Below are 18,043 nucleotides of genomic sequence, written 5' to 3'. Positions count from 1 at the left end.
TTTTCATTTTGGGTTTTGTTGTGACATCGTATTTCATCATAACTAACACAGGGTTTATCTATTCTGTAGTTATTTTGGATATTCTGCGATTGATGTTTAAATTGTTTACAGGTTTTTTGGCTACTATGGATGCCTTTATGAACATTGTGTTTAAGTGCACTGATGCACATTTATGTAATTTTCTTGAGGTTATATTCTTTGAATTACAGGATCATGAGGAATATGTTGTCTTTATTAGGTAATGCCAAGTAGTTTTCCAAAGTAGTTGTTTACTAGTTTTTGTTTCAGTTATTAGTATATGAGAGTTCTAATTATTCCACATCGCTCATCAACAAGGAATACTTAGGATCAGATATTTTAATTCTAGTCAGTCTGGTGGGTATGTAGTTGTACCTGATTTCCCTAATTACAGGTGAGGTGCATACCTTTTCATATCTTGGTCATTTGGATTTCATCTTTCATGAAATGCCTTTGAAATTTTTTGACCATTTTTCTATTGAAATTCATGTATTTTTCCAGAGTTGGGTCTTTTGAATATGAATCTTTTACTGGATGTATCTGATGCAAATAATTTTTGTTACTTAATGGTTTCTTTTGGTGAACAGAGAATTTCTTCATTTTGATACAAACATGTTCATCGTTCTTTTTCTTTATGGCCAGTGTTTTCCTCCCTCCCTTTCTTCCTTTGTTTTTTTACAGGAATTTTCCCCTCTTCCAAGATCATGGATATACTTTGATGGTCTCTTCAAAATGTCTTGCTTTGTCTTTTCACATTTAGGTCTACAGTGCGCCTGAAGTTGTCATGTATGGTGTGAGATATTTAAATCTTTAAATTTAGTAAGGGATTCACTTGGTTTATACGGTCCCCCTAATTATATACCACATCTAACATAACTAGCCCAAAATTTCAAGAGTATTTTATAGTTCCAGATATTACTTATAATTTAAATTCATCAGGAACTGTAAAATACTCTTAAAATTTTGGGCTAGTTATGTTAGATTAGGGTGACCATATGGACTTGTTTGCCCTGGTGGAAAGTCCTTGTTTGTGCCTGTGGTCTGATATAAATATTAGGGCATCCCTTTTTAAAAAATATTTTTATTATGTTTTTTAAAATTGATTTTGAGAATGAGAGAAGCATCAGTCAGCTGCCTCCTACACACTCGCTACTGGGGACTGAGCTCACAACCTGGGCATGTGGCCTGACGGGGAGTTGAACCAGTGACTTCTTGGTGCATGGGATGATGCTCAATCCACTGAATCACACCGGCTAGGCAGAACATCCATTTTCTCTCTTGAAAGTATTTTAGTTTGGGTGATAAGTATTTTAGTATGGGTGATAAGTCACACTATAGCTAATAAAAAAACCTAACCCCAAACATATTGCTAAATGGATACTGTCCTTTGTTTTTTGCTAGAGATTTCACAGACTAGCTCTTAATTCTATAAAAATGAAATTAGGTAAGTTTGATATGCTTTGATACTCAGAATCTTCTAAATGAATGTCAGGAAGTTTTAAAGACAACCTAGAAAGACTTTGATGTCTGAATTGTAGTTTATCCTTGTCATATCTCTGAGTGTATTTTATTCCTAGCACTGATCATGACCTACATGTAATCTTCCTTGCTTATTTGTATATGTCTATTATCAGTCTTCACCTTCCCTCCCCCATAGAATGTGCTCCTGAGATGAACAAATGTTTCTTTAATGAATGAGTAAATGTAAACCATTTAGCATTTAGTTTGTTAACCTTGTAGAAATCTCTTAGGCATATCTCCAAATAATATTTTTCCTTGTTCAGAATTGTATTTCTCTTTAAAAATAAAACACCTAACGTACATTGCCCTCTCCCCTTCCAAAAAAGTAACCAATTTTGGAGAATTGGGGTATAAGAGGATATAATCTTACGAGAAAATTTATATTATTGGGGAGACAGTTTAATCTTATGGCTCAAGCTCAATTGTAATTTCTTTTTTAATATTTTTAAAATTGATTTAGAGAGAAAGGGAGAGAGAGAGAAATATCAGTGTAGAGAGAGAATCATCAATCAGCTACCTCCTGTACACCCACACTGAGAATCGAGCCTGAAACCCAGGCATATGCCCCAACCGGAAATTGAACAGTTACCTCAACCACTGAGCCACAATGGCCTGGCTCAATTGTAATTTTCAAGAATCAATTCAGGATATTTGAGGAACTTGCAAAATTGTGACATACATGAATAGTTTGTGAAATATTTCCAATTGAATATGATGCCCAAGCATATATTAGATCCTGAATACCAAGAAATTCCCCCCAGAGTGGAATCTCCATGAAATCAGGATTTTTGTCTCATTCATTGTTCTATCTTTAGTATCTGGTACATAGCAAGCTCTTGGCAAATATTAGAATAAATGAAAGGATATTCGTAGTTACTAAAGATTTCTAATTATGGGAATTTCAAGATTCAAGGAATTTTTTAACACTGTTTAAATAAAATGGGCTAAGATGAATGAAATTTATATCTCACATATTTAGTTAGCTGTACCTGGATAATCCGCTACTCAAATGAAAACCAAATTGCCACTGCAGTAGGAAAAGAAACTTTGTGGTCCAGGCTGAGGGACCTCACCGGTGTATAAATTCATGCACCGGGCCTCTAGTGATTATATAAGCTAGCTGCTTTTCTTTCTTTTTCTTTTCTTTTTTATCTTTCAAGCTTTTATTTAAGGGCACTGATTCAGGATGGATTTTAGATCTTGTTGAAAGCAGCCACGTCCATGGGCTGCATATACTGATAGTCCCCAAAAGCAGTGATCTGCTCCTCTAGCGTGTCCAACTTTATCGTCTTCCACTACACACTGTATTTGAAGCCTTTTAATTCCATATGCCACTGGAACCAGTTTAGAAGAGCCCCAGACCAAGCCATCTGCTTGAATGCTCCTGACACACTCCTCTAATTTTACCATATCTGTCTCATCATCCCAAGGTTTCACATCTAATAAGAGGAAGACTTGGCAACAAGTGCAGATTTTTTGGCTTTCTTTGATTCATACTGTGCAAGGCGTTCTTCTCTAGGCCTCTTTGCTTCTTCACTTTCCTCCTCATCGCCAGATTCAAAGAGGTCAATGTCGTTGTCGTCATCTTTACTGTCGGTAACTCCACTTCCTGTGGTGTCTTCCACATTAGCAGGGCTATACTTGCCCAAAGCTTTCTTCACTTCGGGCAGGCTGGCTTTCTCCTTTTCTTAAGACTTGATGTGGCAGGTGGTGGGCCAGAGACTGTTTCAAACACTGCCACGTCTGCTTGGGATGGCACATACACCTTGATGTAGCTCTTGTCCACCAGGTAATTGTTGAGCACCTGGAGGCCTGAGGGGCTTTTGAGGTTTCCAAAGCCCATGGCGTTGGCTGACCCAGGAGCTGGGTGGCAGCAGAGGAAAGTGGAACACGGGCTATCGCTAGCAAGCGCTAAGAGGGAAAAAAGCTAAGCTAGCTGCTTTTAAAATGGTTTGTCCTTAAAATCAAGGGATTGATGGAGGAATATAAAAAAGGGTAAACTAGTAATAGAGCATTTCCATAATTATCTTCTAAGTGTTGCCCATTGGCATAGCTTACCCACTTCTTGATTGTTAATTAGCCACTTAGTCATAAATTACAGTGAGAGAGTGGAAGAGTTTGATATGATGGATGCAACACCTGTGAAGTGCTGTATTGATTTTTTGCATTCTCACAGGAGTTGGGGACCTAAAATTAGCAGTTCATAAAATCACTACCTAGAATGTCAAAGGTCTAGTGAAACTGCAAGCTGTAATTTCTTTTGGCTTGCCCTATTTAATCAGGTTGCCAGAACTTGGAGCCTTGGAAACAGTTTATTGTTGCAATATAGTCCATAGAAGCACTTGGTAATTATGGGAGTCTGAAGTCAGGTGCCAAAATTAACTGTGTATTTTCGAGTGGAGTAAAATAAACCATGAATCAGAAGTAGAGAAAACAGCATAAAGCCTGAAAAAAATATAGTAGTAGAAGAAAGAGTAAAGAAATCTTACCTTGCTATGTGCTTGACATAATAGCAGTAGTGCAGATGATTTAACTTGAATGTATTACTCCATGTAGAAGATGTTCTCTATAGGAATAATTTACATTTTATTTTCTCTATGATGCTTTAAAGTAACACTTTAATGAACCATTTTTAAAATGATGTCATTGAAGTAAAAAATTGTAATGGGCAAAGTGTGATCTGTAGAATATTTTATTCACAAGGTTCTTATTCTCATTTTGTAGAGTGTGTGTTTGTTTCTGGAAGAAAATGTGACCCAAAAGGCCAGTTGAATACTTGGTAGCTCTTTGATCTTGGACAACGTATTTAACCTTAGCTCTAACTTCTTTATTTTTTTAAATAAGTATAATAATGCCCATCTTTCAGAGTCTATCTGAAAATTAATAGCTAGCATCAAAAGTAACTAGTTTACTGTAGCACTTAATAGAGTAGCTATCTCATTGTTAATTAAATCAACCCAGACATGTTATCAGTTTCACTCTAAATATATATTCACTAATCCCATAGTCATACTATATTTCCATAGTTCATTCCATTTTTCTGCATGACTATTACGTTTCTTCTGTTTTCCTCAGACCTTCACACCTCCTCCCCCATCTTTGCTTTCAGCCTGTGAACGTTGCTTCCTATTTTAATGAGAGAAAAAGAGCAAACATGCGAATTTTGATGAGCTTGACCTACCAGTTACCTGCGTCTGTGCCCAAAATGGCAACCTTGTCTCTCAATGTAGACAAACTATTCTTCTCTTTAAGGCCACCGTTCACTTGTACAGTAGGTGTCGTCCCCTCTTGATGATTCAAGAACACTATTCCAGCAATTTTCTACTCTCCTATATATTCAGCTTTTCCTTCTCTACCAGATTTTTTCTGTCTTTTTACAGATAGGCTATTGTTTCACCCATATTTAAAAATAGCAACAATAAGACACTACTACTCTTAACAGCATTTCCTCTTTTTTATCTTCTAGTTCTATCCTTTATACCAATACTTCTTGAAGTTTTCTGCACAACCTGTTTTTATTATTTTTTGAATCCACTTTATTTAGGGTTTTTATTCCCACAAGTAAGAAACTGTTCTTATCAAGGTTACCAAAGACTTCTGTGTTGCTAAATCCATTAGTTGTTTCTAATCCTCAGTCTACTTGACAGATCAGCAATATACTGCACAATTGGTCTTTTCACCCTGAAACACTTTCTTTTATTTTTCTTAATATATTTTATTGATTTTTTTACAGAGAGGAAGGGAGAGGGATAGAGAGTTAGAAACATAGATGAGAGAGAAACATCATCAACTGCCTCCTGCACACTCCCTACTGGGAATGTGCCTACAACCAAGGTACATGCCCTTGACCAGAATCGAAACTGGTACCCTTTAGTTCGCAGGCCAACACTCTATCCACTGAGCCAAACCGGTTAGGACTTAAAACACTTTTTCACTTGACATCATTCTGATTTTTGTCTCAGACCTCAACTGTTTGCATCTCAGTCTCCTTTGTTGATTCTTCAGTTCTTAAACCTCTAAATGTTGGAGTGCTCCAGGGATTAGTTGGTTCTTTCTCTTTCTCTCTCTCTCTCTCTCTCTCTCTCTCTCTCTCTCTCTCTCTCCCCCTCCCTCTCTTAAAAAATTACTTACACTCTGGCCAGTATGACTTGGTGGTTGGGTATCATCCCATGCACCAAAAAGGTCACTGGTTCAATTCCCTGTCAGGGTACATAACAAGATTTCCACTTTGATCCTCGGTCAGGGTGCATGTGGGAGGCAACTAATGGATGTTTCTCTCTTCTTCCTTCTCCCTTCCTCTCTCTAAAGTCAATGAAAACTAGAAAAATTATTGACTTATTTTATCATCTGTATTCTTCTCTTGATCTCATCTAGTTCGTGGCTTCAAATACTATCTATACATTACTATTATCTCTAACCTGGACCACTTCTCTTAACTCCTGATTTGTGCAGAAAATCCTCACTTAAGGTTGTCAGTGGGTTCTGTGACTTTAAGTGAAACAGTGTATAATGAAACCAATTATACTCTAGGCTAATTGATATAAACAAGAGTTAAGTTCCTACAACATCAATGTTAAAATGAAAAGATGTTATTCTAGAACCTGCTATGTATCAACTGCCTCATTAACATCACCTGGAGAAATGTCTACTGGGCATCTATTCCACATGTCCCAAACCTGTTTCTCCATTAGGTTTCTCCATCTAATTGAATGACAACCTTATTCTTTTAGTTGGTAAGACAAAAAACCTCTGAGTCATCTTTAAGTCCTTTGTTCCTCTCATACCTCATATGTTTCTGATCCTATCAGCTCTACTTTCAAAATATATCCAGAATTTGACTTCTTACCACCTCTACTGCTCTATTCTGGTCCATTATCTCTTACCAGTATATTTATAGATACCCAGAGGTTCCTGTTTCTTGTTTACAGTGTTGGCCTTTTACTTGATTCTCTTTTCCCCTCAATATTTCTTGAGCGCATCTTTGTCATTGTAAAAACAAAGAACATGGAATGTGTGGGTAGCAAATTTTCTTAGTGAATCTGTGGTTTTCTTGATTACTTGGTCAGCTATATTATTCCAAATTTAGAATCTTTTTTCTATAGAACTTTGAGGTTATTGGTTTGTTGCCTTCTAACATTCTAGTGTTCTGATGCTAATGTGATTCTCAGTCACTTACTCTCTGGCGATTTTATTCTTGGAGTTCAGAAGTGTTACAACAGGTGTGTGTTTTTCCTGAGTGATTCTCTGTGGATCTTGTAAATCTGAAGAGTTAGGTCTCTAGCATAATAAATTGTCTGCCTTTCCCTATCTGTGTTTCTCTCTTTTTGACTCTCAGATTAGTTTCTGTTTTGTTTCTGTCCCTCCCAGTGTGTGTGTGTGTGTGTGTGTGTGTGTGTGTGTGTGTATGTGTTTTAATTTTTATTGAATGCATTTATCTTCTTTCCTTATGCCGTGTACTCATATCTCTGTCTCTTGGTTTTGTAGTTTGGGAGATTACAATAAAAAAACCAACCACAAGGAATAATGATCAACTGAAAGCAGTTTCACTCAAGGTTAAATTTAGATTACAGATTGGACATACTTTTTCTTCCTGTTGATAAATCCTAGTAAAACTTCATGAGAGTGACTTCTTTTTAAAAGGCATAAACCCATAAAGGACAGATTAAATTTTCACAGGAGACAACACAATTTTGGAGACTGAAAAGCAAATGGATGAGTTTAAATGACTTCTTAGCAGAATTGAGAAAGCTGCAATATAAGGAGGCAGTGGGTAAAGCCAATAAGTGACTTGATTTCCACCCAAACTTCTAAAAGGCTCAGGAATTGGCATCACCAGGTGCTAATAGAAACTAGAATACTGAAGTAATTAGGGGTGAAGATGGAATTAAAAACTGGAAGATTAACTCAATTTGTTTCAATAATGGTGATATTTCCAATCCCCTCTTGCATTTTATATAATTGGATAGCTACTCCTCTTGAGCTCTGGTACTCTCTGGAGAGCATAAGAGAGATTCTGGAGAAACCTAGACACAATTAAGATCACAGGTAATCTACCACACGAAAGATAGCCTGAAGCAAATGGGGGAAATAGAGGGAAAGCTGGAATCTGCCTGGAGCTTATTATTTGATAGGCTATTAATACAGGAGAATTACTGAGTGCCAACTATGATTACATGCTAGCCCAGGGGTGGGCAAACCTTTTGACTCTAGGGCCACAATGGGTTCTTAAACTGGTCCGGAGGGCCGGAACAAAAGCATGGATGGAGTGTTTGTGTGAACTAATATAAAGTCAAAGTAAACATCATTACATAAAAGGGTACGGTTTTTTTTTTTTTTTTTTTTAGCTTTATTCATTTCAAACAGGCTGGATCCGGCCCACGGGTCGTAGTTTGCCCACGGCTGTGCTAGACACTATGCTAGGTGCTAGGAAACAAAAGAGCAATACAGACCAAGGTTCTTGAGGATACTGCATCTATCATAAGGTTCCTTTGAATTGGGATGCTCTTCCCCTACTCTCTACATGGCTGTTGAAGAAGTGAGCCATGCAACAAATTATGATAGAAGTCACAAAGGAAAGAGAAGAATAGATCTGGAAGGCTCAAGTGCTGATGAAAAATGTGTCAGATAACAGATTTAGGAACCCCTATCCCCCAAATCCCTTTTTAGTTAGCTGCTTCTGATAAATTTATCTTACTCAGTTTGTCATTTGAATGACATGTTAACAAGTCTGAGTTTTCTTGGTGTATTATAGGGAGTCATTGAAAGAGTTTAGCCAATAAAGTGGCATTCCAGAATACAGCTTTAGGAAATTAGTGTAAAATTTGATTGGGGGTGAGGGTGGAAGCTGACAGTAGTGAGGTCAGTTGGAATATTTTTTTTAACATTTTTTTATTGATTTCAGAGAAGAAGTAATCAAGAAAACCACAGGTTCACTAAGAAAATTTGCTACCCACACATCCCATGTTCTTTGTTTTTACAGTGACAAAGATGCACTCAAGAAATATTCTTCTATATATATCAATTATGAGAGAAAATCATTTATCGGCTGCTTCCTGCATGCCCCCAGCTGAGGATCAAGTGCCCAACCTGGGCATGTGCCCTGACCAGGAATCGAAGTGTGATCTCCTGGTTCGTAAGTCAATGCTCAACTACTGAGCCATGCCAGCCAGGCTCAATTGGAATCTTTTTAAGAGAAAATGTAGGCCTAAACTAGTTAAAATCGAGAGGAAGGAACAGATACATGAGAAATTAGAGAATGGGTTGGACTTTTAAAAATGGACTGGACAGGCCTGGCTGGTGTTGCTCCGTGGTTGAGCATCGACCTATGAACCAGAAGGTCACAATTTGATTCCTAGTCAGGGCACATGCCCATGTTGCAAACTTGGCCCCCAGCAGGAGGCATGCAGGAGGCAGCCAATCAAATGATTTTCTCTCATCATTGATGTTTCTATCTCTCTCTTCCTCTCTGAATCAATAAAAATATATTTCTTTAATAATTGGACAAGAAACAGAGAGGAATTGGGCAGTGGTGCATATAGTGGTTTCTATCAACCAAATTGGGAATGGATCAGGAGGGAATCAGGTTTATCCTTTTGGATTTTGCTTGAACATTATTAGTCCTGCAAAGCATTCCCTGATTGTCCTAGCTAGGAAGTGTTAGGTGCACCATGTTCTCATTTTATCTTCTCTTTTCTGTGTGTGCTTATCAGCTTTTCTTATTGTTTCAGTATCTTTTCCTTCGTTGTATTCTTTGTATATGGCAAATTAACTGTTGATCACATGAAGGGTTATTATTTCTGAAAATTTTCCTTGGTCAGAAAATGCATAGTGGAATAACTTAATATTTCATAGAAAAAGACAGTATAATAAATGAAGACAGTATTAAGAATATTGTGTTCTCTCAGATTGGTAATAATGAATATAGATCTATTTTCTTTTGCCATTCTATGATTTATAGAAATGTTTCAAGATCTTCCATATCTACAATTTCAGAGATTCTTCTAAATGTGTTTTTGTATTATTACTTTTGTTATTGTATCACCATCTAAATTTTTAAATTTTTTTAAAATTTGTTTTACAATTCTCTCTTCATGCCTCTCTCCCTAAATTCTTATTATCACTAGTAATTATTATCTTACACTCAGTCTGAAATTCTCATGGTTGAGGAAAAGATAATGTCTGAGTAAATCTACATGTATTAGTAATTCAGGGGGAAGAATCTTGCATGGAGGAAGCAAGTAAAATTGCAAATGAGAGGAGCTAATTAACGGAGCAAGGTCTCAAATCTATAATTATGGGAGATGACTGGGCGAAAAGAAAAATATAGGGGTTCCGCAGGCAGTGTCCCTTGGTGGGGACAGGGTGGAGCTGGAGGCACTGACGTATCCATGTGGCCACCCGCCAAAGCCTAGTGAGCATGGGAAGGGAAAGCCCTTTAAGTTCCTAGGAATTTTAGGTGTCGAAAATATTTCCTGTGCACAGGACTTGGTATTACATGCTTCGTTAGGATCTGTTGTAGCTGGCCTTGGACATTTTTTATTAGATAGTAGAATTAAAAGATCGTGTGGTGTTGGAGTAGGAGGATTTATCTTAGTGACTTTACGATGCTGGTTCTATTGTAGGTATAATTATGCAAAGCTAAAAATCCAGGAAAGAATCACCAGAGAAGGAATTAAAAATAAGATTTTATGTGAAAGTATCCACCTTGGTCCTAAAAGAAAGCAAACCAACAGCCACAGCAGCAATTGAATGGGGTTTTGAGCATAGAAACCCAAATACAACTCACTGAAGTCAGTGTGAACAAAGTAGAGATCAACTATGTAAAACATCATATGTACCATAAGAATGCTTTCAATCAAGTAAATGAAGTATATGTATGTTGTAAAAAAAAAGGAAAGGAAGGAAGGAAGAAATATAAGGGTCTTTCCCAGAAGACTGCAAGGAAGTGTGAAGAACATATTATTTCATATTATTTCCACGTGGAAATATCACTGGTAGAGTTATGTGATGGTAAATTTTGTGTCAACTTGGCTAGGCCACAGTGCCCAGATATTTGGTCAAATATTCTGGATGTTTCTGTAAAGGTGTTCTTTTGGATGAGATTAATATTTAAGTCTATAGACTCTGAGTGAAACAGATTTCCCTCCATGATGGAGATGAGCCTCGTCTAATCAGTTGAAGGTCTTACTAGAACAAAGACTGACTTCCTCAGAGTAAGAAAGAATTCTGTCAGCAGACCACCTTTGGAATCCAACTGCAACTCTCTCTTAGATCTCCAGCCTGCCAGCCTATGATGCAGATTTTGGGTTTTCACAGCCAAATATGTGTGTATGTGCATCATGTTGGTTCTGTTTATCTGGAGAACCCTGACAAATACAAGTAGTAAAGTAGTGTCGAAAGCTGAAATTTAGTATGGATTGGATGTGAGGAGGAGCTACAGTAGAGGACAGAAAACATGCTCTCTGTATTGAGAATAATGAGCTTGGTTGGAACTTAGATTAGGATAAGTGGGTTTGGACCAATTCTTACAACTGATACTTGAGGAGTTTTAACTAAAACTACATCATAGATTTTGTTCTAATTTTTTATTTGAACTTAGCCTTATTTTCCTTACTTTTGGGCATTTCTTAACTAAGTTAGTCTTGTTTATTGCTGTCACATTTTGGTCTTCAACAGACTTGCTTTTCTTCTTTAGTAATTGCTATCAGAGTCTAATTTATAATTTTTAGTTTGTGTCAAAAATTAAGGCTTGTGGAAATATTAATGATTTCACTTGGGGGTACTAAGTATACTTAATTATGTATATATTTATAACATTAAATTTAGAAAGCTTTGGTATTTTATAATATAGATACTGTATGGGGAAGTTGGTCACTACAACTCTTCTCTCTAGCTGCATGTCCTTCTGGATGACCTTCCAGACAAAGCCAGGGCTATGAAGGAAGCCCGGGTCCCAGGTGCCAGAAAGAAGCCAGTGCCAGCAGCCATGGAAAGAAAGGCCTACTCTTGCATGATTTTCGTGCATTGGGCCTCTAGTATCCTATCTAATAAAAGCATAATATGCAAATTTATCATCACTCCAACACACAAGATGGCCACCCCTATGTGGTCAAAGATGGCCACTCCTATGTGGACACAAGATGGCCGGCAGCGGAAGGTAGTTGGGAGAGACCAGGCCTGCAAGGGAGGTTAGGTGGGAGCAATCAGGCCTGCAGAGGAGGGCAGTTAGGGGCGACCAGACTGGCATGGGAGGGCAGTTAGGGGCAATTGGACCAACAAGGGAGCAGTTACGCGTCGATCAGGCTGGCAGGAGTGTGGTTAGGGGGTGATCAAGCTGGCAGGCAGAAGTGGTTATCGGCAATCAGGCAGGCAGGTGACCGATTTGGAGCCAGTAGTCCTGGATTGTGAGAGGGATGTCCGACTACCGGTTTAGGCTCGATCCCTAGGGGTCCCAGATTGGAGAGGGTGCAGGCTTGGCTGAGGGACATACACACACACCCTGTGCATGAATTTTATGCACCAGGCCTCTAGTAGGATATACAAGCCTAAGTGACTGAACGACCAGAATGACCAGTTGCTATGATATGCACTGACCACCAGGGGGCAGACACTCAACACAGGAGCTGCCTCCTGGTGATCAGTGCACTCCCACAGCAGGAGCACCGCTTAGCTGACTGACCCGTCTCGGCGGCCCACCAGCCTGGCGGCAGTCACTCATTCCCTTAGTAGTCTTGCAGGCCCAATCTCCAGAGAATGGGCCAGGCACTGATGGACCAGAGCCGCCAGCACGATCCTGACAGCGCCTCCAGCCTCCTGGAAGTCGGCCTCGGACACCATGGCCACTTCCCCTCCCTAGAAAGGATATAAAAGCGGTTGCCAGGTGGCCCCCAACAACCAGTGTGAACATCAGTGGGACAGATCCGGATCCCAGGCCAGCAAGGCCATCCCACTGCCTGCCCAGAGGGCTGATCGTGTCCCGGTTCCTCGCACCCCCCCCTCCCCGGGACCCCACCTATGCACGAATTTTGTGCACAGGGCCTCTAGTTTTTATATGTGGAATAAGGTAGGTTCCAAACTCATTCTTTTTATGTGGTCATTCAGTTGTCCCAGAACCTTTTTTTGAAGAGACTAATCTTTCCCTTTTGGGTGGTCTTGGACCTTTGTCTAAAATCAGTTAGCCATAGATGTTTGGGTTTATTTCTGGACTCTGTTCCATTCCATAAATCTGTATGTCTATCTTATGCCAGTACCACACTGTTTTGACTATTGTAACTTTGTAGAAAATTTTGAAATCAGGAAGTATGGGTCCTCTTAACTTTTTCAAGATTCTTTGGCTATTCAGGCTCCCTTAAAGTTACATATGAATTGAGGATTGGTTTTCAGTTTCTTGAAGAAAAGAAAAAGAAAAAAAGTCCATCGCAGTTTTGATAGGGATTGTACTAAATCTGTAGATAACTTTAGGAAGCATCATAATTTTAAGTCAGTTCAAGAACATGATGACTTTCCATTTATTTAGGTCTTTAATTTATTTCAGCAATGTGTTGTAATTGTCTGTGTGCAAGTCTTTCACTTCCTTAGTTAAATTTATTCCTAGATATTTTATTTTTTTTGAATACTGTTATAAGTGGAATTACTTTTTAAATTTCTTTTTTGGATTGATCATTGTTGGTATATAGAAACAATCAATTTTTGTGGGTTGGTGATATACTTGTAACGTTGCTGAATTTATATATTAGCTCTTGTAGATTTTTTAAAATGAATTTCATGTCTTTTCTATACTGAAATCCTGTCATCTTCAAAAAGAGATAGTTTTACTTCTTCCTCTCCAGTTTGGCTACCTATTATTTCTCTTGCCTGATTGTGCTGGCTAAGACTTCTGAATAGCAGTGGCGAAAGTGAGCATCCTTGTCTTGTTTCTGATCTTAGGGGAAAGCTTTCGTCTTTTATCATTGAATATGTTAGCTGTGAGTTTTTCATATACTGGTATATCCTTCATGTTAAAGAAGTTCCCTTCTATTCCAAGTTTACTAAGTGTTCTTATCATGAAATAGTGTTAAATTTTGTCAAATTTTTTTTCTACATCTATTAAGATGATTGTGTGGGACTCCACCTTTCAGTCTATTAATGTGGTATATTACACTGAATTTGTTAAACCACCATTGCATTCTTAGGATAAAATCCCAATTGGTCAAGGTATATAATTTTCTAAATGTAAGGAGGATTAGTTTGCTAGTATTTTTTGTTTTTGTTTTTTTAGAATTTTTGTGTTCAGAATTTTTTTATAGAATTTTTTTAGAATTTTAAATTTTTTTAGAACTTTTTTTAGAATCAAAGAGAGATTGATTTGTAGTTTTCTTATGATCTCTTTGTCTGACTTTTGGTATCAGGCTAATGCTGGCCTCCTAGAATGTGTTAAAAAGTGTTTTCTTTTCTTTTTTCTTTTTCTTTTTTTGGAAGGAGTTTGAATAGGATTGATCTTAATTCTTTTTTTAATGTTTGATAAAATTCACCAGTAAAACCATCTGGTTCTGGCTCTTTGGAGGTTATCGATTACTAGTCCAATCTCTTGTAGGTCTGTTGAGATTTTCTGTTTTTATTTTTTTCTTGAATCACTTTTGGTAACTAGGAATTTTTCTGTTTCATAGATCTATCTAGTTTGTTTGGGCATACGATTATTTTATAAGCCTTTTAATTTCCATAAGACTGGTAGTAGTATCCTTGTTCTCATTTCTGATTTTAGTTATTTGTATATTCTTACTTTATCCTTGGTCACTATAGCTAAAGTTTCTATATTTTATTCATCTTTTCAGAAAACCAACTTTTAGTTTTGTTGACTATTTTTCTGTTCTTTTTGTTGTTTATCTCGGCTCTTATCTGTATTATTTACTTTGCTAGATTTGGGATTTATTTTGTTTTTCTAGTTAAGGTATAAAGTTGATATATTTTTTTTTAGAATATAAAGCAATTAATCTATCTTTTGAATATGTGATTATCGTTAGTCCTTAGGAAGCTATGGAGCTTCTCTATGATTTTGTAGAGGAAGGGCTTTGACTTTTCCCCTCCTCTGCTTCAGGATAAGCTAATCTATTACTTTGGAGGGCTGGGACATTATACATTGTGTGGTGGTGGTGGTGGTGGTGGTGGTGGTGGTGGTGATCCTGAGGTTAGGAGGAAGATTGATTTAGTTGTAATTTTCTTAGTAGTTCTGCTTTTTCTAACTCTTTAGCCTTCCTTTTGGATAAAGGACAAAATGTAAAACCTGCCTCTTATTCCTGCCCTGATACAGTACTGTTTGGCAACCAGGGGAAAGGGAATTTCAACTTTTTTTCCACATCTGTGCCCCTATCCTCATCCACCAAGTTTGTGGGTACCAGTAAAAATTTCTAAGGACATACTACATACAGTTTCTGGGATTCATCTTCCAGTTCAGACTAACTCATTCAGCATCTGAAAGATACTTAACAAAATTGCATGGTATGAGTTTGACATCATTTCCTAGCTTGGGGATACTTTTAACTTTTTTTATTAACCTAAGGGAAGGATAGTCTTCTGTAAACCTACACCTATGCCACCATCTTTCCTGGAAGCCTCATAAGTACTAGAAAGAATTTTTAGGATTAAAAAAAGGGTATTATTTAAACTGAAATAACATTTATCTTCAGTCTAGCTTTGGATCAATCTGCGGAAAAATGCATACGTTCAAAACTTTGCACTATGTTGCATTTACTTCCTCTAGGATGCTCTTTAAATGGATAATATATGATCTTTCAGACTTTTCTTATTTGAAACTTCTATACAGATGCAGGCATTTTCAGAACTTTGGGATTTTGTGGACTCTGTAAATCTTCATGCACTGGCCTCTCCTCTCTACTCCCACTTCCCCCCACCACACACACAGGAAATGTCACGTAGATTTCCAATTTTCTATTTTGCTGAATGAGGACATTAAAAATAGATCAAGCCCTAACCGGTTTGGCTCAGTGGATAGAACGTCGGCCTGCAAACTGAAAGGTCCCGGGTTCGATTCAAGTCAAAGGCATGTACCTTGGTTGCGGGCACATCCCCAGTAGGAGGTGCGCAGGAGGTGGCTGATCGATGTTTCTCGCTCGTCGATGTTTCTAGCTCTCTATCCCTCTCCCTTCCTCTCTGTAAAAAATCAATAAAATATTTCTTTAAAAAATTTTTTAAAAAATAGATCAGTGAAAATAAGTAAATAAAAAATAAATCAACATTTCCTCTCACAAGTACCAAAGATATCTTTTATAATAATAAAAGTGTAATATGCTAATTAGACTGGATGCCCTTCCAAATGAAGCCGGGGCTGCGAGGGAAGCCTGGGTCCTGGGTGCCAGAGGGAAGCCGGTGCCGGCAGCCAGGGAAAGGAAGGCCTACTCTTCCACAAATTTTGTGCATCAGGCCTCTAGTAAATAAATAAAAATCTAGGAAGAACACAGTCTTATAATACAGTCTTTGTTTAAACTGAATACATTTGGCTCTAGGCAAAACTCACTTTATTCTTTTTTAAAAAAATTATTTAGCTACGAATTAATGAGTACTATCTCATGGGTGACATTTAAGAACTGCTGCTTATACTTGGAACAATACACTTATAAGAGGTACTACCTGAATATGATGAATAGGCACATATCTCATATTCTCTGTTTTCTTACCAGTTCGGTCCTTTGGTACAGAAGACAGACCAACAGATCGTCCAATACCACCTCGAGATGAAGTCTTTGAATATATAATATTCCGCGGAAGTGATATTAAAGACCTCACTGTTTGTGAGCCACCAAAACCACAATGTTCTTTGCCTCAGGACCCAGCTATCGTTCAGGTAACTGATAATAAGTTTGTCTTGGCGTTCAAATAAACTTGATGCACATGGCTAGCCTTGGCTTTTGCCGCTCCTGGGTTTTCAGGGTTTTTTGTTTGTTTGTTCGTTTGTTTTCTCAGTTGAATGCCCATCTATAGCTTACCATTTTCTATTCCCTAGATACCTAAAATACCTGGATAATGTTTCATCTAGGTTTTTCTCTCTAGAGCATAAGAAACTAAATAAAGTCTGAAGTACCTAAAGAATTTATTTTTATCATAAAATATTTTCTAATTTCAACATCAGTTAAAATATCTTATCGAGATCTAATTATATGAGAAACACTATTCAAACCACTATACATAAAAGTCAATCCTCGCTCTAGCTGGTTTGGCTCAGTGGATAGAGTGTCAGCCTGCAGACTCAAGGGTCCCAGGTTCGGTTCCGGTCAAGGGCATGTAACTTGGTTGCGGGCATATCCCCAGTGGGGAGTGTGCAGGAGGCAGCTGATCGATGTCTTTCTCTCATCAATGTTTTTAACTCTCTATCCCTCTTCCTTTTACTCTGTAAAAATCAATAAAATACATTTTTTAAAAAAAGTCAATCCTCACACCACCCTCTGAGCTTGTTACTATAATTATTCTCAGTTTTTACAATTGAGATTGGGAGAGAGCCACAATTTGAACAAACTCAGGCAGTTGGCTCGAATCCAGGATCTGTGCCACTATATTCATTCTCATGTGGTTCATATTAAAAACCAAGATGGTGCCCTAACTGGTTTGGCTCAGGGGATAGAGCGCCAGCCTGCGAACTCAAGGGTCCCAGGTTCAATTCCAGTCAAGGGCATGTACCTTGGTTGTGGGCACATACCCAGTAGGGAGTGTGTAGGAGGCAGCTGATCGATGTTTCTCTCTCAACAATGTTTCTAACTCTCTATCTCTCTCCCTAACGCTCTGTAAAAAATCAATAAAATATATATTTTTTTAAAAAATTAAAAAATAAAAACCAAGATGGTGATGGCTACTCTTAGGTATATTAGGTTTCGGGGCAGGGGAGTAAAATCACATTATATGTTATACAATATACATGCAACGTTATATAAGATAACCAAACATAGCACTGGCCAGGTGGCTCAGTTGGTTGGAGCGTCATGGTCAGGGCACATACAAAAGGCAACTGATCAATGTTTCTCTCTCTCTCTCTCTCTCTCAAATTAATAAAAAAAATGTGTCCTTGAGTAAGGATTTTTTTTAAAAAGAGAGCCGAACATTAAAAAATTTTAATGTACAGACATGTTCAATTCCCTAAATGAGGTATTTAAAAAGAAGACTTACGACGTATTCTCAGTGAGAAAGTAAAAAATTGAGTATTTTAGCCTTAGCCAGTTTGGTTCAGTGGATAGAGCGTCAGCCTGCAGACTGAAGTATCCCAGGTTCGATTCCGATCAAGGGCACATGCTCGGGTTGCGGGTTCAGTTCTCAGTAGATGGCATATAAGAGGCAGCTGATGAATGATTCTCTCTCATCATTAATGCTTCTATCTCTCCCTCCCTCTCCAAAGTCAAGTGAGATTGGGATAGAGCCACAATTTGAAATACATATATTTTCTAAATATGTATATTTTTTAATTGTGTATTTTATTTAAAACAGAAACACATATATCTAAAAGATTTTAATTCTGGATTTCATC

General features: G+C 37.8%; 1 protein-coding gene and 1 pseudogene across 2 annotated transcripts in view; one reads left to right on the top strand and one right to left on the bottom strand.

The window, feature by feature from the left end:
* Positions 1-18,043, top strand: part of LSM14A (LSM14A mRNA processing body assembly factor) — a 77,442-nt gene that overhangs the window by 5,349 nt on the left and 54,050 nt on the right. For both annotated transcript variants that reach the window (XM_006762165.2, XM_006762164.2), the window contains exon 2: positions 16,212-16,375. In XM_006762165.2, coding sequence (XP_006762228.1) covers positions 16,212-16,375 — 164 coding nt within the window. The remainder of the gene's footprint in view (positions 1-16,211; positions 16,376-18,043) is intronic.
* LOC102752467 lies at positions 2,691-3,552 on the bottom strand (annotated as a pseudogene).

Source organism: Myotis davidii, unplaced genomic scaffold (assembly GCF_000327345.1).
Source record: "Myotis davidii unplaced genomic scaffold, ASM32734v1 scaffold77, whole genome shotgun sequence".
NCBI lineage: Eukaryota > Metazoa > Chordata > Mammalia > Chiroptera > Vespertilionidae > Myotis > Myotis davidii.
The sequence above is the reverse complement of the archived record's forward strand: the minus strand, read 5'-3'. Positions and strand labels throughout refer to the sequence as shown.